The following is a 23,831-nucleotide window of genomic DNA, read 5'->3' as shown; positions in this document are numbered from 1 at the left end:
TACTGCTCTAACACGTATTTTAAATCTTCTATAAAATATCATTACATAGATTATTTCATTTTTGGATAATAATATATTATTTAATTTCTAAAACAAAAAATCATGGAAAGAAATTAGTATTTTTATTTATTATATTGTGACTATGAATCGGAAGATCACATATTGTTTTTCATTCATATAATATAAATAGACTTATTATGAATTATAAACAAGAAGTTAGGAGGAAAAAGCCTTCACGAACACTATATTCTTTCCTGTATCAAAGATGATAATCCGATTGCATTTTTGATTTTATTACATTAATGTCAATTTTACGAGCGAACGAGACATGACGGATGCATGAAGTGATCGATCTCGTTAGATATATTGTCCAGCACTGCTGGATGGCAGGTGATTTGAATTCACCACAAAGACATGTACTTGTGACTTATGATTCAACCTAATTTATTTGATAAGCTGAGAGTTTAAAATGTTCATTGGGATAGTTTTGATTTATTAATGACAAATTATTAAAATTATAATGATAAAAATAAAAGTAATTTATGATTTACGAGTAATTTTTATAAAAAAATATTAGTATCAAAAAATTACCTCAAACTAATTTTTAGTTTTAAATCAGTTTCTGATTTATTCCTAACTTTAATCCGATTTCTAACTTATTATACAAACAAATATTTTCAAAAATGACTTAAAATTCGGGATTTAAGCGCGGCAGTTAGGCTTTGCCTATACAGTGGACGAAGTAAAATCAGGTCTGGAGGTTATATTGTAAAGAATTGATTTAGGTGAGGAGCAATGATTCTCAATTATAGCCTACTCACTAGGTGTGTGCCTTGACATATTTTTTCACGTACACTAAATAAGTACTCCTTCCGTCCCAATGAATAATATACATTGAGATTGGACACGGAGACTAAGAAAAAGTGTAAAAAATGAGTAAAGTTAGGTGAAAAGTGGGTAAAGTGGTGGGACCTATTTATTTTTAATAATAGATTTGAGATAGTGGAGTAAAGTAGTGAGTGTAATAGTGTTTTTATTATTATAAAATGGAGATAGTGGAAGAAAATAGTGGGTGTAATAGTATTTTATATTGTAAAAAATTGCTATTTTGAGAATGTATAGAAACGATGGGACGTCCTAAAAAGAAAACGGTATAGAATTGATTGGGACGGAGGGAATACCTCAAAAGTCCTTTCCGATTTGTACACATTTATCTGCGCCCATAACATACATTGTATACACACATAAATACGACGTACTTGATCACTGAAAATCCATCTCTCCATGTTATATACACCCCTCTCATTTTTCATTTCACTGCTTGCGCAATGGCAAAACGACTCAAGCTTCACATCTCCAGAGCCATCACATCTTCCTTCCACTCCTGCCGTTCCAAAGACCCTTCCGTCTCCAATCCCATCCCTTCTTTCTTCCGATTCTCCCCCAACCTCGCCGTACCGCCGCCGCAACCACCTCCCTCCGCCGTCAAACCCGATCACCTCTCCTCCAAGAGCCACGTTGAGCCGCAGCTCTTTCAGTGGCAGAATAAAGAAGAAGAATGGCAGCTCGTCTACCACAAGTCGCCTCCTACAAAGAAGAAGAAAATTATAAGACGTAACAAAAAGGAGAGAGGCGAGAGTTCTAGAAGCTTCTCCTCCGATTCTTCCGCCGAGTTCCACCCAATTCGCGAGAAGCCTCGAAAGAAAAAGAAAAAGAAAAAGGGCTGCGTCACGACTGGCTTGTGTAGATTATCAATATCATCGTCGCCGGCCAGACTGTCGGTGTTCAAGAAACTGATACCCACGGTGGTGGAAGGGAAGGTGAGGGACAGTTTCGCGGTGGTGAAGAAATCGGAGGATCCGTACGAGGATTTCAAGCGATCTATGATGGATATGATATGGGAGAAACAAATGTTCGAGGAAGGAGATTTGGAGCAGCTTCTTCAGTGCTTCTTGTCTCTGAATTCCCCGCGTCATCACAAGGTTATTGTTGATGCATTTGCTGAGATTTGGAATGCTATGTTTGCTGATAGTAATATTACAGGTACTAGCACTACCAGGAATTCCAACTCTGTCTCAGTTGTTGATTGTGAACCAACATCGAGCATCGATTTCAGCTAGGCTTAACTAGTTTGAATATATATCATGCATGTAGATCAGCAGATGTAACTCATCGATGATCTTGTTAGCTAGTTTAGCTAATTAAATGAACTTTAACTTTTTCGTATGCTCTTTTTAATTTTAATTTTAAAAAAGGGGAAAAATTAATGTTTCAAAATATTTCAAGTGGCTCTTTAAATATAATATTAGAACAAAGTTCTATGTAATCCACATATTTACTGTAATACCGTAGACCACGTATGTTCTGCAACTATAGAATGCCATAAAAACATTGCAAAATGTGTTATTTTGCAAATCATGTTCTATAAACATCATTATTTTGTTAAAAATTTTGATAATCCTAAACATTCTACAAGTTAAATAGTGAAAAACACATTATTCTGCAAAACATGTTAAGTTTGCAGAACATATGTGTTCTACTTGTCGAACATAAATGATTTTCAATATTTTTCATGAAATAGTGATATTTATAGAATGTATTTCACAAAATAACAAGTTTCATACATTTTGCAATATTTTTATGCCATTCTATAGTTGCAGAACATACGTGGTCTACGGTACTACAGTAAATATGTGGACTACATGGAACTTAACTCAATAATATTAATAGGCTAAAACATAATCAACCCTAAATTTGTAATTGAGTTATTGAACTCAAAAAATTTGGTTTACATAATTTATGAAAATGAAACTTATATTTAGGTGACGATCGTTAACATAAATAACAGAACTGTCACTTCCTCGCGAAGAACGATCCAATACAAAACTGATAATGTGCTATATTACAAGAGAGAAAACTGATAAAACTATAATCCGATATTCTACGATACAATTGAGGCTAGGGTTTTACACAGGAGAAAATAAAATACATTGACCAAGTCAACCGGGCCTCGACCGCTGCTAAAATCCATCAGAAAAGCTTCAAAAATCGGCCCGGGACACTTCTGCTGGGCGCGGCCGCGCTAAACTAGCGCAGGCGCGCTAGTGGGGACAGTAGCTAGCGCGGGCGCGCTAAGCTTTAGCGCGGGCGGGCTACTGTCTGCCACTGGCAGCCCGTTTCTTCGTTTTTTTAGCTCGTTCTCGCGTGCATGCCCTTCCTCGCTCTAGTACCACTTCCGTAGGTGATCACGGTTGCATTTAGCACATGCAACAAGCCCTTTAAACCCCTAGATAGCTCTAGTGGACGAGTGTGTTCTCGTGAGGGTTTGTAGAAGATGTACCCACAAAATCCCAAGTCGTGATGAATCCACAATTCTCTATTCTTGCAAATAATGCACCAAAAACAACCTAAAATGATAGAAAATCACTTCATCACCTCAACTCGTGACCTGCACAGAAAAACACTAAAAACACATCAAAAGACACTAAACACTTAAGTACAACCAACCAATTTAAGTGGAAATGAAGGCCTATAAGTGTGTATAAATACCACTTATCAGCATCCGAGGGAAACTTGGACACGTTGCCATCTAAAACGTCCTTGTCTACCCTCCCGGAAGGAACATTTCCGGATCCCCTAAGGGATCTTTCACCCTTGAAGGTGAAAGGCAATCTACTATGGTAGAGGATTCTTCTAAGGATCAAGTGCCTTAACAGGTATCTGAGGGAAACATAGGTTTCATGCCATTGAAAGCCCTTCCAATGATTTTCGAGTCCGCATCAGAACTTCCACCCATACTTCGAGGGCTAAAAGTCATTAAGCCTTTATAAAAACTTGTTACTAGGTACACTGAAAAAATAATAAACTTCCATATGCGATACTCAACAAAAATAAATTTGCAATCAGTCTCATCTCTCTCGATCTATCTCCTTTCTCAATCTCAACCATTCCCCTCCCTCTTATCTTTCAATCTTTTTGATATTTACATGTTTTGAATTATAATATTAAAAATAATGTTTTTGATGAGTTTTAATATTAAATTATTATGACAACTTCGTGAAAAAACTGAAAGTCAGTTTTCTCCAAAAGTATGTGGATCTGCCGTATACAACAACAATGTCAAAAATAACCTCAATCTCTCTCATCTCTTAATATCTCTCCTCTCTGTTATATATCTCCCAATCTCTCTCAATCACCATCCTCTCTCGATCTCACTCATATTTCAATATCTCGCGATCTAACAATTTTATCCTGAATACTATAATATAATTGTACTATAGTTATCTTTTTTTATGAATTTGATAAGTATAAAGTTGATTTCAATTGTTAATTTTTATACTTAAAACTAAATATGTTAATTTAAACTGAGTAAAATTATTCAATTATAAGTTGAGGATCAGTTCACTTATTCGATTGAAAGTTAATTATAAGTATAAGTTAAGTTAATTAATTGCAGGTTTATATTAGTTCGATTCAGTAACCCAATTGCAAGTTTTGAGTTAGTTCAACGAAGTTTTAGCCTATTAATCCGTTAAAAATATATAGGAGTCTCCTCTCATTTTCAAAGAGTATCTAAATACTCTTAACTTATCATTATTAGATATACTATTTATTTCTCTCCAATTTTATTCACATCACTTTATTTTTTCTCCAAATTTTTCATAAAATAATATTTCAATATAAACAAAAATAAGTATAAAATATAAATAATTATCATCTTAATCGATATATTAACTTATTATAAATAGACATATATCTAATATTCATTTTTAAACAAAATGATTTATAAATATATCAAAGATGCTCCGAGGATAACTTGCATGTATACACTAACACATGAGCAAAACTGGTTACTGAATATTTTTACAGAATTTTGTGTATTTTGTACAAATTTTTGTGCATGTAATCTATGCTATACTATTAAAGCGGAAACATTAAAAATTTGGTCGGTCAGTACTTGGACCAATTTATGAGCCTACTTATATAATGAACTATCTTTTTAACTAAATCTATTATCTTTTTTATATTTTCTAACTAAAAAAACTCAATTTTCTAAAATAATTTTGGACAACATTGTAATTACCCTTTTTAACTAAAACACATTATCTTTTTCAGAATCCTAACCAAAAGACTGATTTAAATAACACATGCATCATTCATATAAAAAAATATATTATATATCTCTATATACTATCTATCTATACTGTAATAAGCCAACATGGTATAATTTGTAGTCGTACAAATTTTTGGTTTGGTCATGTTCTTTTTGGTTTAGTACTCTCTTTATATAACTAGAAGTCTACGACATATGGAGATCTATTACTCTTCTTGAAAGGCCTTATTGCAAGGTACATGTCTAAGCCTATTTGTACAACCGGTGATAACTCAACTTGTGTTTGATGACCTGACAACTTGTAACTCCACTTGTAACTCAACCTGGATTAGTCTCTGATAAGTTATGATAGTAGATAGTTTAGCTGGAATCAGATCAAGAAAGTAAAATGGATAGAAGAATCAGAATGTCAGAAGAATTCCAAGATATCCGCTACAAGCCACTGGAAGAAGTTCATTTCATATGATCAAGCCTCGGTGCTAAATAAATTGTGTAGCAGTTCAAGGAGTTCAGAAGGTACGAAGATTCAAGTATTTATTTCATCAGAGATTCCATATGTGTACTGAAATGAAGTTGGACTAGAAGACGAATATTCGAAGACCCGACCACAGCTCAAATGTTTAATTGATGGAGAATATTCAATTTAGTTAGGCACAGATGAACCAGACAGTACATTTGTGTGTCAGCTATTTATATTGAATATTTAACATCAAAGGAAGGTGGTCGTTCAAGCCGAGTGATGATCAAGACGAAGGCTCAAGACATTTGTTTTCTGGAATATACACTTTTTAATTAATTCTTTGTTAAATAATTAATCTCTATTAATTTATTTAGTTGTTAAATTAATTCAATTAGAATTAATTTGATAATTAAGTTTATTAATAAGTTAATTGATTTAGAATTAATTTACAAAAAGAGAGCAAAAGAAAGAAGGCTAAAAGGAAGGACAAGGAGACCGCCGCTCAGACCTGTCTAGCTATGGAAAAAAGAATTATCACCAACGCAATGGAGTGTGATATATTCTTAATGCTGGAAACCCGGTTGGAATTGATTTATAATTTTCAAAGCAAAAGGGATCCGGTTCTAGACCCACAGTAGACCGAATCTTAGTCCTGTCTGACTATGAGGGAAAAGAATTATCACCAACGCTATGGAAAGTGATATAATCTTAAAGCTGGAACCCCGGATGGAATTGATTTATTATTTGCAAGGCAAAAGGAGTCCGGTTCCCGACCCTCTAGAGACCGCAGCTTGTACCGTAAGGATTTATTTATATTAATAAATATTTTAATTAATTAAAAAATTATATTTATAAATGTCTAATAATATTAGATATTTATTTTTATAATTTCTGGATTAAATTAAATATTTATTAATTAAAGATTATAAGCTGTGCGGGACTAAAAGCATTTCTAAGGAGCTGGCTAAAGGACGAAAGTTTATAAACTTTCGTATTACTGATAACAGCAAGCGTACTGCCGAATTAACCGTGGGCATGACATTCTTAGTGAATGTCATACCATGTGCCTCTGCATGACTTTTCCTATGTCATACCATGTGTTTCTTCATGACATTTCCAGGGAATGTCATGCCATGCTTAACTTGGAGGCCAAGCTCAATAATGTCATACCCTCTACTCTCAGCATGACATTATCAAAGAATGTCATTCCTTCCCTTGTTTCAGCATGGCTTTGTCTTATAATGTCATACCCTTCTTTGTATAAGTCATACCTAAGCTTTGGAATGTCATATCTGGCAAGAATGTCATTCCTAGCAATGTCATACTAGTTCAAAGTGCTTGCCTATAAATAGGCCTTCACTTTCTTCATTTCAAAGTGTTCAAAGTATTGTAAAGCTTTCAAGTTGTGCTAAACTTGCTATTCGTTAAATCCACAGTTTTCTGTGCTTTGATCACTCGTTTGTTTTAATCCCTAAATTAGAATACTTCATGTCAAATTTATTCTAAAATATTTAGTGGACTTTAAAACTGAACCATATTAATTTAATAACGACTTTCAAGTTTAAATAACTTTTTACTTGAACCTTGTTTATTTAATTAATTAAAATCTGATTATCCATTTATATCCAAATCAGATTTATTCCGCGCGAATTTTGTGACGATTGTATTCAACCTCCCCTTCTACAATCGTATCGGGACCTAACAATTGGTATCAGAGCGGTTGATATAATTTACCTTATCAGATCCTATACTCACTCTGAATCTTTCTAAAAATTCCAAATATTTTTTTATTTGAAATAATTTTATTCTAGAAAATTATGTCTAACCGAAAATTATTTTTTTCTTCAAAAATCCAATCTTTTCTCAAATAATTTTTTATTCGAAATAATTTTATTCCAAAAATTATTTTTGATCGAAAATTATTTTTATTTCAAATATTTTCGCAAATAATTTTTTATTCGAAATAATTTTATTCCAAAAATTATTTCTGATCAAAAATTATTTTTATTTCAAATCTTTTCGCAAATAATTTTTTATTCGAAATAATTTTATTCCAAAAATTATTTCTGATCGAAAATTATTTTTATTTCAAATTCTTTCGCAAATAATTTTTTATTCTAAATAGTTTTATTCCAAAAATTATTTCTGATTGAAAATTATTTTTCTTTCAAATATTTTTCTAAATAATTTTTAATTCAAAATAATTTTATTCCAAAAATTATTTCCGATCGAAAATTATTTTTCTTTCAAATATTTTTCCAAATAATTTTTAATTCAAAATAATTTTATTCCAAAAATTATTTTTGATCAAAAATTATTTATCCTTCAAATCTTTTTCCAAATAATGTTTAATTCGAAATAAGTTTATTCCAAAAATTATTTCTGATCAAAAATTATTTTTCTTCCAAAACTTTTTTTTTTCAAATAATTTTTAATTCGAGATAATTTTATTCCAAAAATTATTTTTGATTGAAAATTATTTTTCTTTCAAAATCCAAATCTTTTCCCAAACACTCAAACATCCAATCTTCTACCATGTCTACCGCAAAAATTAGCAGCATTAAAATTCCACCTTTTGACAAGGCTAATTTTGGTCTATGGACGAGACACATGCTTTTGTTCCTCCGGGCGGCGAATAAAAAATACATAAATATTTTGACGAAGGGTTTTTCGCCGCCAATGAATATTATCTTGGAACATACTGAAGATGGAGTTACGATTCCTCACAGAACTTATCTAAAAACTCCTGCTGAGTTTTCTGATGAGGATAATGAGTTGATTCAACTGGACATGAATCTACAGCTCATTCTGATTGATTCTTTGGATCGTGTCATGTACAATAATGTTGTTAATTGTACAAGTGCAAAGCAGATATGGGATACTTTGCAAATAATCAATGAGGGATCTGAGGAAGTCCGGGAAAACAAAAAGGAAATTCTTGTGGCTCAATACGAGCAATTTGGTTCTAATCCCGGAGAAGGGATTTATGAAGTATTCATCAGATTCAACAATTTGATAAACAATCTGAATCTGAACGGGAAATACTATGACAACAAAGAGGTGAACCTGAAGTTTTTGCTGACGCTCCCTGAGCATCTGGAACATAGGATAACTGCCATCAGAGAGAGCAGAGATCTGTCAGAGATTTCACTAGAAAAACTCTATGGCGTTCTGAAAACCTATGAGTTGGAACAGGTCTAGATGAAACAGAGATACGGATGGGGAAAGACGATCAACACGTCTACATCTATCAGCAATTCTACTGCCCTCGTAATAGAATCAACTGTTGTGAAAGAGCAGAAGGTTGTTGTACCTTCTAAATGCACCCAGGAGTATGTGGTTCCTGAAATAGGACATACGTCAACAAATACGGGTGATGAAGAATTCTACTCTATGGAAGAGTTGGATCAGCTTGAGGACGAATCTCTTGCTATGTTTGCCAGGAAATTTGGCAACATGAGATTCAGGAGGAGTCCCTCATACAAATTTAAATCTTCTGGTAGTAAATTCCAAAAAGGGGGGTCTTTGTCCACAACTTCAAAAGGGGCTTACAAGACTGGGATGGTTGATCGAAGCAAGTTTAAATGCTTCAACTGTGATGAACCTGGTCACTTTGCATCCGAGTGCAAGAAGCCCAATCAGCTGGCAAAGAAGAAAGAATCCTATGACGAGCTAAAGCAGAAGTACGAGGCTCTGCTAAAGAAGCATCAAGGCCAAAGCAGCCAAGGGAAGTCCTATGTGGTAAAAGGGAAAAGTTGGGATGACACAGACAGTGATGAGGAGGAAGAGCGGGGGAATGTTGCTCTAATGGCTTTCATGGAACCTTCTAAACCTCCACATCGCACTGGCGGATTTCCGGTCGATCCTACTTGCCCTAAACTATTTATGCAATTAGGACTTGAACGTGATGATGCTCTTAATAAGCTCAAAGCTTTAACTCTAGAACACAAAGCTTTAAAGCAGGAGGTTCATGAGTTAAAGTTAAAAGAAAAACTAGTGCTCACCCCTAAAATTGAACAACTAACTAGTCAGTTATTGACTCAGACTAATAAAGTCGAAGTGTTAGAATTTAGGGAGAAAACGTTGAATGAGCTGTTAGCTGAAGAGAAGGTTAGGTGCCTTGCTTATAAGGAGTCGACTAATATTGTTAAGAACCTAGTGGACCAACAAGTGATTAAAAGGAAAGTTGGTATAGGTTTCGATTACAACAAGTCGGTAGGTAAGGCTAGTAATATAACTCTTTTTGTTAAGAGTGCTGAAGAGAGGGGTATCCCACATGTTTTAAAGGATGCTCCCAAGCCTTTATTCAAAACCCCTGTCGCAGAACCATTACTTGATATGCCCGTGATTATTCAATATGAAATGAATTTACAGGATATTGAGAATGAGAGGGAGATTTTGGCATCTGTAGAGCCAATGCAAGTTGAGGGCACATTCAGTTCGCCCAAAGCTGGCATAGGTGCCAATGGTTTAAAGAATAATTTTAACAAGCCTAATAAGTTTGTTAAATGCAGGAATGATAACAATACATGCTCTTCTACTAATAACATTAGAATTTCTGAAAATGTTAATGTAGAAACTGTTAAACCCCATGTTGTTCTGAATAACATGCCTACTATTCCTTTAGTTGATATGTGCCATAAACCTTGTGGTGTTGATAATTGCATGTTGTGTGCGTTTAATGTAATGTCTGCTTATTTCAAAAGTATGCATGCTAACAAAGAAAACACAACACCTAGAAAGCACATGGATAGTAAGTTTGCAAAAACCAAGACTGCTGGTCCTTCTCCTATCAAGAAGGATACTTATGTTCCTAAGCCTAAACCTAAAGTGTTCAAGGCTGTTTGTAGGAAAGTAAGTACAGTCAAGGTGGATGCTGATGTTATTCGAATAGGATCTATTGTCAAAGCTAACAAAGGTCAATTCTTTAAGTATGCCGGGCCCAACCAAGTTTGGGTTCCGAAAAAGGTTTAATTCGTTTGATATGTGCAGGGAGCCAAACAAGGTTGAAAAGGTTGTATGGATCCTCGATAGTGGATCTTCTAGATATATGACCGGTGATAGAGCCCTGCTATCAAATGTGATTGAGAGAGCTGGCCCGATTGTCACCTTTGGAGATTACAACAAAGGTTGTACTACGGGATAGGGCAATTTACATGCTGGAAATGTTATCATTGAAAAAGTTTCTTTCGTTGAAGGACTCAAGCACAATCTTCTGTGACAAGGGATTCCAAGTAAACTTTTTCAAGGAGAAGTGTTTGATATCTCACACTAAAGATGACCGTCTTGCTCTCTGTGGAGTAAGAAAAGCTAACTTATACGTAGCTGATCTCAATTCAGGATACAATGATGAAGATAATTGTTTCTATTCAAAGGCTTCACTTGAAGATAGTTGGCTATGGCATAAGAAGCTGTCTCACCTTAATTTTAAAATCATAAACTCTTTGGTCAAGAGGGATTTGGTGAGAGGACTGCCTCCTTTGGAATTCACTCAACAAGGACTTTGTGAGGCATGTCAGAAAGGGAAGGCTAAGATAACATCATACAAAGGCACAGACACTAGTAACATTACTGAACCACTACAACTATTACATATGGATTTATTTGGTCTAGTCAATGTTATGTCTTTATCAAGAAAGAGATATGCCTTGGTGATTGTTGATGACTTCTCTAAGTTCACATGGGTTTTATTCCTAGATTTTAAGGATGAAACTCTGCAATTGGTAATTGATCTTGAGATCGAGTTGGATTCGAATGATAAACTTTATGTCAGAGAAATAAGGTCAAATAATGGAACCGAGTTTAAGAATGAAACTCTCAACAGATTTTGCTCTGACAATGGCATAACAAGACAATACTCAGCGCCAAGAATTCCACAACAGGATGGAGTAGTAGAAAGGAAGAATCGTACCTTGATTGAAGCTGCAAGAACTATGCTAAGAGAATCAAGGTTGCCCATCTACTTTTGAGCTGAAGCTGTGAATACTTCTTGTTACACCCAGAATCGAACTCTGATGAACAAGGAACACATGAAAACTCCTTATGAGCGTATGAACGTAAAGAAACCAACGGTCAAGTACTTTCATGTATTTGAGCTAAAAGCTTTGTGCTTAAGGATGGAAATGAACATCGTGGCAAGTTTGAACCCAAAGCACTTTAAGCAATTTTTTGTTGGTTATTCTCATCGAGCATATAAGGTGTTTATCATTGATCAAGTACAAGTCAAAGAAAGTGTCAACATTACTTTTGACGACACTAAACTCCCAAGTATCCAAATTGAAGATCCATCTGAGTCACTAAAGTTTGATAATTATCCGGACTCAGACTCGGATGACGATGAATAACCTGATGCTGCAACAGGTAATGACAATAACAATGTTGATAATGATCCAGGTAATGGTGGAGAAAACAATGGAAACACTGTGGACTCTATTAATACTAGTGGTGGATCATCTAGTCGACCTGGCAGCAGCTCAGGGGGAGATGGTGGATCAACTGGTCAAACACAACATCAAGATTGAATCTTCCAAGGGAGAGGATCTGGAGTACAGATCATCCCTTTGAACTAAACATTGGTGATCCAAATGTTGGTGTTAGGACTAGGAGTGCAAATCAAAACGTATGTCTACATTCGGTTATTCTATCTCAAGAAGAATCGAAGAAAATTGAAGATGCACTTGCCAATCCAAATTGGGTTCTTTCCGTGCAAGAGGAACTTAATCAATTCGAGAGACAAGATGTCTGGACCCTAGTTCCACCAAAGAATAAATCTATAATTGGAACTAGATGGGTCTACCAGTATAAACTTGATGGTGATGGCATTGTTGTACGAAACAAAGCCATACTGGTTGCTAAAGGTTACTCCCGGGATGAGGAAATTTATTATGATGAAACCTATGCTCCAGTTGCACGTCTTGAGGCCATCAGAATTTTTCTTGCATTTGGTGCACACTCTAATTTTAAAGTTTATGAAATGGATGTGAAAATTGCATTTCTGAATGGAAGCTTGAAGAGGAAGTTTATCTTAAACAGCCCCCTGGCTTTGAAAATCCAGAGTTTGCTGATTTTGGATACTTCTTGTTTAAAGCTTTTTATGCCCTCAAGCAGTCCCGAAGAACCTGGTATGACACTCTATCTGAATTTTTACTTGAAAATGGTTTCGCTAGAGGTGTCATAGACAAAACTCTCTCTTTTATAAATTGCATGAAAATAATATGACATTTGTTCAAGTATATGTTGATGATATTATATTTGGTTCTACTAATGAAAACTTGTGCAAGAGATTTGCTAAGTTGATGCAGAGTAACTACGTGATGAGTATGATGGGTGAACTGTCATTCTTTCTTGGTCTTCAAGTAAGTCAGAAAGATGATGGAATCTTTATTTGCCAATCCAAATATGTCAGAGATCTTCCGAGGAAATACAATCTAGAAGACTCTTCACTGGCAAAGATACCCATGGCCACTGCCACTAAGCTTGATCAGAATAAGTCTGGTAAGAAAGTTGATATTTCAAGCTATAGAGGTATGATTGGCTCATTACTCTATCTCACTGCTAGTAGACCTAATATAATGTTTGCAACATATTTATGTGCAAGGTTCCAGAGTGATCCTAAAGAGTCACATCTTATAGCTTTTAAAAGAATTTTTAGATATCTTAAGGGTGCACCTATTTTAGGTATCTGGTACCCTAAGAATACTGGTTTTGACCTAACAGGCTGTACAGATTCTGATTATGCAGGATGCAGGATAGACAGGAAAAGCACTTCTGGAAGCTATCAGTTTCTAGGACGACGGTTGGTTTCCTAGTATAGTAAGAAACAACACTCAGTATCTACCTCGACAGTCGAAGCAGAATATATTGCGGGAGGTAGCTGTTGTGCTCAAATCTTGTGGATTAGGAATCAGCTTAATGACTATGGACTTGTATTAAACAAAATTCCTATATTTTGTGATAATACAAGTGCAATAGCCATTTCCATCAATCATGTACAACATTCTAGAACCAAGCACATCTATATCAGGTATCATTTTATTAGAGAACATGTCATGAATGAAACTGTGGTGCTACTGTTTGTACTATCAGCTAATCAGATTGCTGACATCTTCACTAAACCACTTGATGAATCCACTTTCTCAAGATTGGTTTGTGGACTTGGAATGTTAAACATGACATGAGCTCTTGTAAATAGTTTTATTTTTATTTTTATTTTTATTTTGTTGCATGCTTGTAAAGTATTTCTTATTGGTATCTATGTACTGAATACTAATATTGTGAATATTTCTGTGGTTGGTAAATATTGAAGTAATTGACGGTTGCAATAACTTTGTCGTCCATATCAGGGATAGACACTGGAATTGCTGGTTCTTTATTGAACCAAGTGCCTTCACAGGCATCTGTTCGCAAAAATCTACACGCAAGCGTACGTGATCATAAGTAATATATTTGTTCGTTCCCACAGAGACTGGTGAATTAAGAATACGCACCTATGCAACAATGTATGAGTAATTTTCACTGCTAAGACAATTAACAAGGATGTGTTCTTTTATACTAATAACTAAATTTACTAATCAAAATCAGAATAGGAAACACATGGGATTCTAACTTCATTATCGAATTCATCTAGAATTGAAATTACTGATAAGCATGCGACTGTTGATCCTAATCAGACAACACGAAAGTAATACATGCCAACTCTCGTTGCACACATATCATACCAATCAAAATCCGCAATTAAGACAGAGATCTCATGGACACCAACAAAGCTCAGACCCTATATCTCTATAGCGGTAGTGTAAGCAGAGAGGTTTAATAGCAAGTCGTCTATCGTGATTACACAGGGTGATAAAAATAGTTCAAGTCTACCACAAATTATGATTCATTCACATAATCCTATGTTTACATGGCATAGTTCTAAATTCAATCATCCACTCTCGCTTCAGAAAGAATTAACAAACAACTTAGAAGTTAGTTACGCTCCTAAGAAGAATAAGTACGGCTCATGCAAAGAAATCAATGTACGTCGCAAAATCAGCAATTAATATTCTTTACTAGACTACATCGATAAGTCCATTAGAATCCCATGAAGGCGGTTAGTTCATAATCGAACTAATCGACATCATGGGTTCTAATGAAAACATGATAAATAAACTACGAGAATTAAACGGAATAAAAGTACTTGAATTAATAATAAAGAACACAACGTTACAGATTTGATGTTCACGATCTCGCTCGAAACTGTCACTTCCTCGCGAAGAACGATCCAATACAAAACTGATAATGTGCTTGATTACAAGAGAGAAAACTGATAAAACTATAATCCGATATTCTACGATACAATTGAGGCTAGGGTTTTACACAGGAGAAAATAAAATACATTGACCAAGTCAACCGGGCCTCGACCGCTGCTAAAATCCATCAGAAAAGCTTCAAAAATCGGCCCGGGACACTTCTGCTGGGCGCGGCCGCGCTAAACTAGCGCAGGCGCGCTAGTGGGGACAGTAGCTAGCGCGGGCGCGCTACTGTCTGCCACTGGCAGCCCGTTTCTTCGTTTTTTTAGCTCGTTCTCGCGTGCATGCCCTTCCTCGCTCTAGTACCACTTCCGTAGGTAATCACGGTTGCATTTAGCACATGCAACAAGCCCTTTAAACCCCTAGATAGCTCTAGTGGACGAGTGTGTTCTCGTGAGGGTTTGTAGAAGATGTACCCACAAAATCCCAAGTCGTGATGAATCCACAATTCTCTATTCTTGCAAATAATGCACCAAAAACAACCTAAAATGATAGAAAATCACTTCATCACCTCAACTCGTGACCTGCACAGAAAAACACTAAAAACACATCAAAAGACACTAAACACTTAAGTACAACCAACCAATTTAAGTGGAAATGAAGGCCTATAAGTGTGTATAAATACCACTTATCACACCCCCAAACTTAAACTGATGCTTGTCCTCAAGCGTCAACGACACTTTACAATAATACAATGCAATGCATGAATGCAACTACGTGATGAATGAGTAAACTATGAAGTAATTGCCTTGCCAATTATAATACCTCAGATTGTGCTAATGTTCTCGAATTTCACTTCTCTCGCTACTAAGTCAATTACTCTTCTATTTACAAGTGTGGAGTGCCAGTGTGTGCAAGCATGCTCTTTTATTGAGACAAGACAAAAACTACTACTCCCACAGAATCCCCATCAAGAATCGTAAAAGTTTAAAACTAACACCCCGTCACTCAAGTCCAACTAAAAGCCAAGGTCCCAAAGAATGTCCACACCCTTCTATTTTATTCACTATTTTTTTTCTTTTTATTGGTGATTAATTGCTTGGTCTAAGGTTAGAGCGCTTCGCAGTGTAAATGCGTTACGAACACCACAAGACTTCACACACCAATTATTCACTCTATTCTAGTGGTTTATTTAACTGTGCAATGGTTGAGATCCCTAAAGATTTATGCACTAGTACCCATGTAGCGAGCGTTGGGTCAACAATCCCAAACCACGAAGGGCCTTAGGTTGTTAGGCACAAAGTCCCCTCAGACTTAATTACTCGAGTACTAATGATCTCAACCTAGTTAATTCTACCACTTATTTTTTTTGTGAATTTATTTACTACTATTTTTTTTTTCTTTTTTTTTTTAGAAAGGTATATCTACTCCTCAGTTCCCCCAAACTTAAGAATTACAGACCTAAGCTGAAGGATGCTCAATTCAATCCTAGAATTCATGGAATTTCGTCTAAATCCTATCTCAAGAACATATGTGAATTACAATTTCCAACACAAGCAATTTCCAAGTACTAACCTAGCATTGCAATTGAAACTACTAATCAAGAACTACGCACATAACTCATCATAGGCAATTAACTTGGCTTAACTTCATAATTCATGCAAATGCTCGTGATACTAACTACAACAATTACCACTAAACATGTAAAATAAAAAAATGAGAAAAATAGAAAAAACATGAGAAAAATAAAAAAAACGTGAGAAATAATCAAAGCAAAATAAAATAAACGTGAACTACATGAACTAACTAACACATGCAATAATAAACTACATTATAATAATATGCTCTTCCTTAGATTACCACCCCCAAACTTAAAATTTTCAATGTCCCCATTGAAAGCGGTAAAAAGGCTAGAGCACCCACATACCTACTCGGAGTCCGAGTCCTCCCCCTCCTCTGCTGGAGGTGAATCAGGTGGAGGATACTGCATCCCCGCTCCGAATACTGGCCACTGAACTGTGACCCCCTGTGCCTGGAAAGCATTACCAAGAGCTTGTGTCAAGTCAAATGCAAACCTCTGGTGGATGTCATGCATAGTGTCCATCCGTCTCGCTAGTCGGCGATAATGAACATCTCCCATAGGCTCGGAGCTCCTCTCCGTCTGTGAAGTACCAGCTCCAGAAGCTCTAGTACGCTCCCTCCTAATAAATCCTGGACGTCCCCCTGGCATCTCATCATATATGTACCCGAGGCCTCGAGGGTGGGGAACTCCTCCATCCCACTCCGTCATCCGACTGATCGCCGAATGATCAATAGGTGCTGCTGGCAACTGTAATTGCTCGTTGGCTGGCCAACGAACACCGCTTGCTCGACATAGCTTCGTAACAATTGTGCCGTACGGAATGGCACCAGTGGTTCCTTCCTGTAAGAACCTCAGAATCCCCTGATGAATAACATGTCCCAGATCAATATACTTGTCCGATACAATCCCAAAGAGCAGAATAGCTCTATCCACCGTCACCTCATGCCCATGTGAAGATGGCATGATGTTAGCACAGATGAAGGCGTTCCACGCCTTCGCATACCGGTTCAAAGCGGCTGCCGGAAAAGAAACATGTGCCGGCAAAGGAGGTGCTGTCATCTTCCAATTCGTATCCGGCACACACATATCATACACCAACCGCTCAAGATCAACCGGATCATCGTCAAACCGGCGTTTGGCACGCCTGATCCTCTCAACAACCCAATCTTCTTCATTACGGCGCTTGGCACGCCCCCCAATCACTCTACGGATCGCCTCCGCACTATAATCCACACGGATTCCTCGCACCACCGTGAACCCATCGCGATTCTCCTTGGCATTAGCATAGAACTCGCGAATAATGGCCAAGGGAACCGCCTCCGGAGCCTCGCAAAAAGACTCCCATCCCCTTTCTTGAATCATCTTCAAGAGATCACCATCTTCCGCCGTGGGTAAGAATCCCCTCTCCTTGACTATCGACTTATTCATAAGCCGTTGAAACTCGTTTCGTGCACCATCGGAGGTGAATTCAACCTCACCCATCGAGGAAGAATCGCTAGATGTAGGGGCTTGGGTGCTTGGTCCTTGTGATCTTCGGGCTCTTTTGGGTGCCATTGATAGAGATTTAGAGTTGCAAGAGGTTTATGTGTGGTGGGTTTGAGAGATTTGATGGTGGTTGTGTGTATGGATGTGTATATATATGTAGGGTTTATAGAATTAGAATAGGAATTGGAGATGGGTTTTGTGTTTATATAGGATTTTGAGAGCTGAGTTAGGGTTATGGAGGATATATTTCGGGCTAGGCATGCAAAATTAGGATTGTGGGCTTTAAAAAACGAAAAGAAAATATTTTTTTTGTGAGAAAAATGACTTCTGGGCAGACAGTAGCGCGGGCGCGCTAAGTGCAGCGCGGGCGCGCTGAGCAACTTAGCGCGGGCGCGCTAGACACTAGCGCGGGCGCGCTAGTGTCTGTCACCCAGGGCCGAAATTTCTCGTTTTTTGCGTTTTGGGGTTTACAACGGTACAACATGGTTCCAATGCGTGGGTTGCCTCCCACGAAGCGCTTGTTTAACGTCGTTAGCTCGACGTGAAGTCCAGAATTAATCAGATTCCGATTGAAGAATCGTGGTTTGTACCTCACGATTCACATTTCTGCCAAAGTAAGGCTTCCGTTGACCATTAACCTTAAATGATTCATCCGGTGCTTTGGCATAGATTTCTACCGCACCGTGGGGGAATACCGTCTTGACTGTAAACGGCCCCGACCAGCGTGACTTGAGTTTCCCTGGAAACAGCTTCAACCGAGAGTTATACAATAGAACCAATTGTCCTACTACAAAAGATTTTTGTATCAACCGCTGATCATGCAATCTTTTCACCTTCTCTTTGTAGAGTTTGTTATTTTCATAAGCACGGAGGCGGAACTCCTCCAACTCATTGAGTTGCATCATGCGTTTCTCTCCAGCTAATTGTAAGTCGAAATTCAACTTCTTTAGTGCCCAATAAGCTTTATGTTCCAATTCTACTGGTAAGTGACAAGCTTTCCCAAACACTAACTGAAATGGAGAAGTACCCAATGGTGTTTTGTAAGCTGTTCGATAAGCCCAAGCAGCCTCGTCTAATCGCAAGGACCAGTCTTTCCTAGAAGGGTTAACTACCTTCTCTAATATGCGTTTGATCTCTCTGTTAGACACTTCAGCTTGACCATTCGTTTGAGGATGATAAGCAGTAGCAACCCGGTGATTGATATTATACCTCGTCATCAAGGTTGTGAATTTCCGATTGCAGAAATGAGAGCCTTCATCACTGATAATGACTCTAGGGACTCCGAAACGGGTAAAGATTTGTTTTTGAAGAAATTGCAAGACCACCTTAGCATCATTTGTAGGTAAGGCTTTCACCTCCACCCATTTAGACACGTAATCAACTGCTAATAGAATATACTGGTTGTTGCAAGACGAAACGAACGGTCCCATAAAGTCAATACCCCAAACATCAAATATTTCGACTTCCAAAAGCATTTTAAGAGGCATTTCATTCCTCCTAGAAATATTACCTGTACGTTGACATCGATCGCAACCCAACACAAACTGATGAGCATCTTTAAACAGAGTTGGCCAGTAAAAACCTGCTTGAAGTACCCTCTTTGCTGTCTTCTCTCCGCTATAATGGCCTCCATAACCAGTGGAATGGCACTCGCGCAAAACCCCCTCAACTTCATTATTAGGGATACACCGTCTAAGAATTTGATCGACTCCTTGTTTAAACAAAAAGGGTTCATCCCAAATATACCATTTCACATCGTGAAGGAATTTCTTGCGTTGAGCATAAGAGAATTCTGGAGGAATGACCTTACTCACCAGATAATTTACGATGTCAGCAAACCATGGCTCTTCGGCCTCAGCCCCAAACAACTGTTCATCTGGGAAGAATTCATTAATTAGAATACTGTCGGTAGTTTGTTTGCTATGATCTTCTAGTCGGGATAAATGATCTGCTACCTGATTTTCCGTGCCTTTCCGATCTTTAATTTCCACATCAAATTCTTGGAGTAATAGAACCCAACGAATTAGTCTTGGTTTAGAATCCTTCTTTGAAATGAGATACCGAATGGCTGCATGATCAGTGTATACCACTACTTTTGTTCCAAGAAGGTAAGACCTGAACTTCTCAAAGCTAAAGACAATAGCTAGAAGTTCTTTTTCAGTAGTAGTGTAATTCAACTGTGCATCATTTAAAGTTTTGCTGGCGTAGTAGATAACATGAAACACGTTACTTGTACGCTGGCCCAGTACAGCTCCTACAGCATAATCACCGGCATCACACATCAATTCGAATGGTTTACTCCAATCAGGTGCAGTGATAATAGGTGCTGATGTCAACTTCTTTTTCAAAAATTCAAATGCTTCCAAGCACTCCTCATCAAATTTGAATGGAATGTCTTTCTCTAACAGATTGCAAAGAGGTTTGGAAATTTTTGAGAAGTCCTTGATGAACCTCCGATAGAAACCTGCATGACCAAGGAAGCTTCGGATGCCCTTAACCGAGAGTGGTGGAGGAAGATATTTAATTGTTTCCACCTTCGCTTTATCAACTTCCAGTCCCTTGGCAGATACTTTATGTCCCAATATGATTCCTTCTTGCACCATGAAATGGCATTTTTCCCAATTGAGAATCAGATTAGTTTCCACACATCGCTTAAGAACCATTCTCAGATTCGTGAGGCATTCGTCATAAGATGTTCCGAATACAGAAAAATCATCCATGAATACCTCCACATTGATGCCGATCATCTCTGAGAATATTGCCATCATGCACCTTTGAAAAGTGGCTGGTGCACCGCATAAGCCAAAAGGTACTCTTCGGAATGCAAATGTACCATAAGGGCATGTAAAGGTTGTCTTTTCTTGATCCTCCGGAGAAATAGCAATCTGATTATAGCCAGAATACCCATCCAACAGGCAATAGAATTCATGACCAGCCAACCTGTCAAGCATCTGATCAATAAAAGGCAGAGGGAAGTGATCCTTCCTTGTAGCTTTATTCAGCTTTCTGTAGTCCATGCAAATCCTCCAACCAGTGACAGTTCTAGTTGAGATGAGTTCCCCTTTTTCGTTGGCTACTACTGTCATGCCTCCTTTTTTAGGCACACATTGTACTGGACTCACCCATGAGCTATCTGAAATTGGATATATGATACCTGCATCGAGCCATTTAAGAATCTCTTTCTTTACAACATCCTTCATGATAGGATTTAACCTTCTCTGTTGTTCCACTGAAGGTTTGCTTCCTTCTTCAATGAGAATTTTGTGTTGACAAAAGGATGGACTGATTCCCTTAATATCAGCTATAGTCCAACCAATTGCTGTTTTGAATTCCCTTAGCACCCTCAAAAGTTTTTCCTCTTCCTCACCTGACAAGTTAGCTGCAATAATAACAGGAAGAGTAGAACCTTCACCAAGAAAAGCATACCTCAAGTGATCCGGTAGCGGTTTAAGTTCAAGTTTAGGTGCTTCGATTACTGATGGTTGTAGTGGTTTATGATCTTCCTTTTGTTCTTCCAAGCCAAGAGATTCGACAGGTGGTTCAAAATTCCTTCTCCAAGATGATGAGTTAAGATGATGGATTTCTTCCAATTCTTCTTCACTGTCCAATTCCTCATCATTGGTAAGGATTGCTTCCAATGCATCATTCTGTAAAACCCGCTGGCTATTAGCTTCTGCCGTAGTATCAAGTACATCCATACTGAAACAAGATTCCTCATCAGTTGGTAATTTCATTGCATTGAATACGTTGAACGTGACCGTCTGATCTTGTATTCTCATTGTAAGTTCCCCTTTTTGGACATCGATCAATGTTTGCCCGGTGGCTAAAAAGGGTCTACCCAAGATGATAGGAATTCTTTTATCTTCTTCAAAATCAAGAATCACGAAGTCGGCTGGAAATATTAATTTATCAACCTTGACCAGCACATCTTCAATTATACCCCTCGGATATGTGATCGAACGATCAGCCAGCTGTAAAGACATGTTTGTCGGTTTGAGCTCTGGCAAGCCAAGTTGTGTGAAGATTGATAGAGGCATCAGATTGATGCCAGCTTCCAAGTCGCACAGACACTTATCAAAAGAGAACTTCCCAATAGTGCAAGGGATAGTAAAGCTTCCCGGGTCTTTAAGCTTAGGTGGTAATTTTTGTTGAAGCACAGCACTACATTCCTCCGTTAAAGCTACTGTCTCTAACTCCTCGAGCTTTAGCTTTTTTGAAAGAATACCCTTCATGAATTTGGCATAGCTAGGCATTTGCTCGAGTGCTTCTGCAAACGGAATGTTGATGTGAAGCTTTTTGAAAACTTCAAGGAATTTACCAAATTGCTTATCCAGCTGCTGTTTTTTTAACCTCCTAGGAAACGGAGGTGGTGGATATAATGGCTTTGACACCGGAGCAGCTGCAGGGATAGCCCTATCCATTTCAACAGTAGGTTTTATGCCAATTGTATTCGAAGGAAGTTCTGCTGGAATTTCTTGCTGTTCATCATCCTGATTTTGTACTAATGTTGAGGTTGGCCCTGTTGTAGTTTTTCCAGATCTCAGCGTAATGGATTGGACTTGCTCTTTAGGGTCCCTCTTACCTGGTACCTCTGTATCACTAGGGAGATTCCCCTGTGGTCTGCTTAATAAAGCATTAGCTAACTGACCGACTTGTGTCTCCAAGGCTTTCAAAGTTACTGCCGGACTCTTGTACATGAGTCTTAGTTCTTCCATGTCAGACCTTTCGTTAGCTGATTGCCCATGATTCTGAAATCCCGGCGGGTGATAAGGCTGTTTAGGTGCATACTGTTGTGAAGTTCCAGCCTGACTATAATGTTTAGGTCCCTGTTGAAATCCTTGTTGAGGCTGATTATAACCCTGATTATTACTCCAGCTGAAATTCGGATGATTTCGGTTGTTAGGATGGTAAGTAGCTGGAGCAGGCTGTTGACCTCTCTGAAAGTTGCTCACAAATTGTGCTGATTCACTAGAAATGGCACACTGATCAGTAGAGTGAGTACCAGCACATAATTCGCAAATTGAGATTGGCTGTTGAATTCCTTGGTGAGCCAGAGAATCGACTTTCATCGTGAGAGCCTTAAGTTGAGCAGCAATAGCTGTAGACGTGTCAAGATCAAGAACTCCGGCTACCTTCCCTTGAGTAAGTCTTTGAGTAGGGTTCTGATATTCATTAGCAGCCATCATTTCAATAAGATCATAAGCTTCTTCATAGCTTTTAGCCCATAGCGCACCTCCAGAAGCAGCATCAAGCATAGGTCTGGATTGAGGTCCAAGACCATTATAGAAACAGTTTATTTGCATCCAATCCGGCATGCCATGATGGGGACACTTCCTTAGCATCTCCTTATATCGCTCCCAGGCTTCACAGAATGTTTCTCCTGATTGTTGAGAGAATTGAGATAGAGCATTTCGTAGTGCAGCAGTCTTTGCCATGGGGAAGAATTTAGTGAGAAATTTCTGAGCTAGATCTTCCCATGTAGTAATAGAGCCAGATGGTAAAGAATGCAACCATCCCTTAGCCTTATCTCTCAGTGAAAATGGGAAAAGCCTTAGCTTCACAGCATCATCAGAAACTCCATTAAATTTGAAAGTGTCACATATCTCTATAAAATTACGTATATGCATATTAGGGTCTTTAGTAGGAGAACCCCCAAACTGTACCGAGTTCTGGACCATTTGAATAGTTCCTGGTTTGATTTCAAAGGCATTGGCTGCGATTGCAGGCCTGACAATGCTTGACTGGATATCATCGATCTTTGGCATAGAGAAATCCTTCAATGCCTTACTGTCTGGTTGTGCTTCAGGTTCTGTCATTGTTTCAGAATCAGACGAAGAAGAAGATGAATCAATTGCTTCCTTACGAGCTTTAGAACGTGTTAGCATAAACGCTACTCAAGTACCTGAAATAAAGAAAAGAAGAAAAGTGAGAAGAGAATAGAATCCTAGTCAGTGAATTTTA

General features: G+C 37.7%; 1 protein-coding gene and 1 non-coding gene across 2 annotated transcripts; both read left to right on the top strand.

The window, feature by feature from the left end:
- Nucleotides 1-1,215: 1,215 nt before the first annotated feature.
- LOC135152570 (transcription repressor OFP7-like) lies at nt 1,216-2,226 on the top strand. Its single transcript, XM_064092910.1, has one exon. It carries the CDS (start codon nt 1,329-1,331, stop codon nt 2,118-2,120), a length of 792 nt encoding a protein of 263 aa, XP_063948980.1. The 5' UTR covers nt 1,216-1,328; the 3' UTR covers nt 2,121-2,226.
- A 20,957-nt stretch (nt 2,227-23,183) lies between these two features.
- On the top strand, nt 23,184-23,290 carry LOC135146839 (small nucleolar RNA R71). Its single transcript, XR_010283936.1, has one exon. It is a non-coding gene; the product is annotated as a small nucleolar RNA R71 (small nucleolar RNA).
- The last annotated feature ends 541 nt before the right edge of the window (nt 23,291-23,831 follow it).

Source organism: Daucus carota, chromosome 5 (assembly GCF_001625215.2).
Source record: "Daucus carota subsp. sativus chromosome 5, DH1 v3.0, whole genome shotgun sequence".
Lineage (NCBI taxonomy): Eukaryota > Viridiplantae > Streptophyta > Magnoliopsida > Apiales > Apiaceae > Daucus > Daucus carota.
This window is presented reverse-complemented; position numbering and strand designations above follow the sequence as displayed.

Excerpts from the sequence above, each read along its gene's own strand:
- LOC135152570 (XM_064092910.1), top strand. The coding sequence starts at position 1,329 with ATGGCAAAACGACTCAAGCTTCACATCTCCAGAGCCATCACATCTTCC.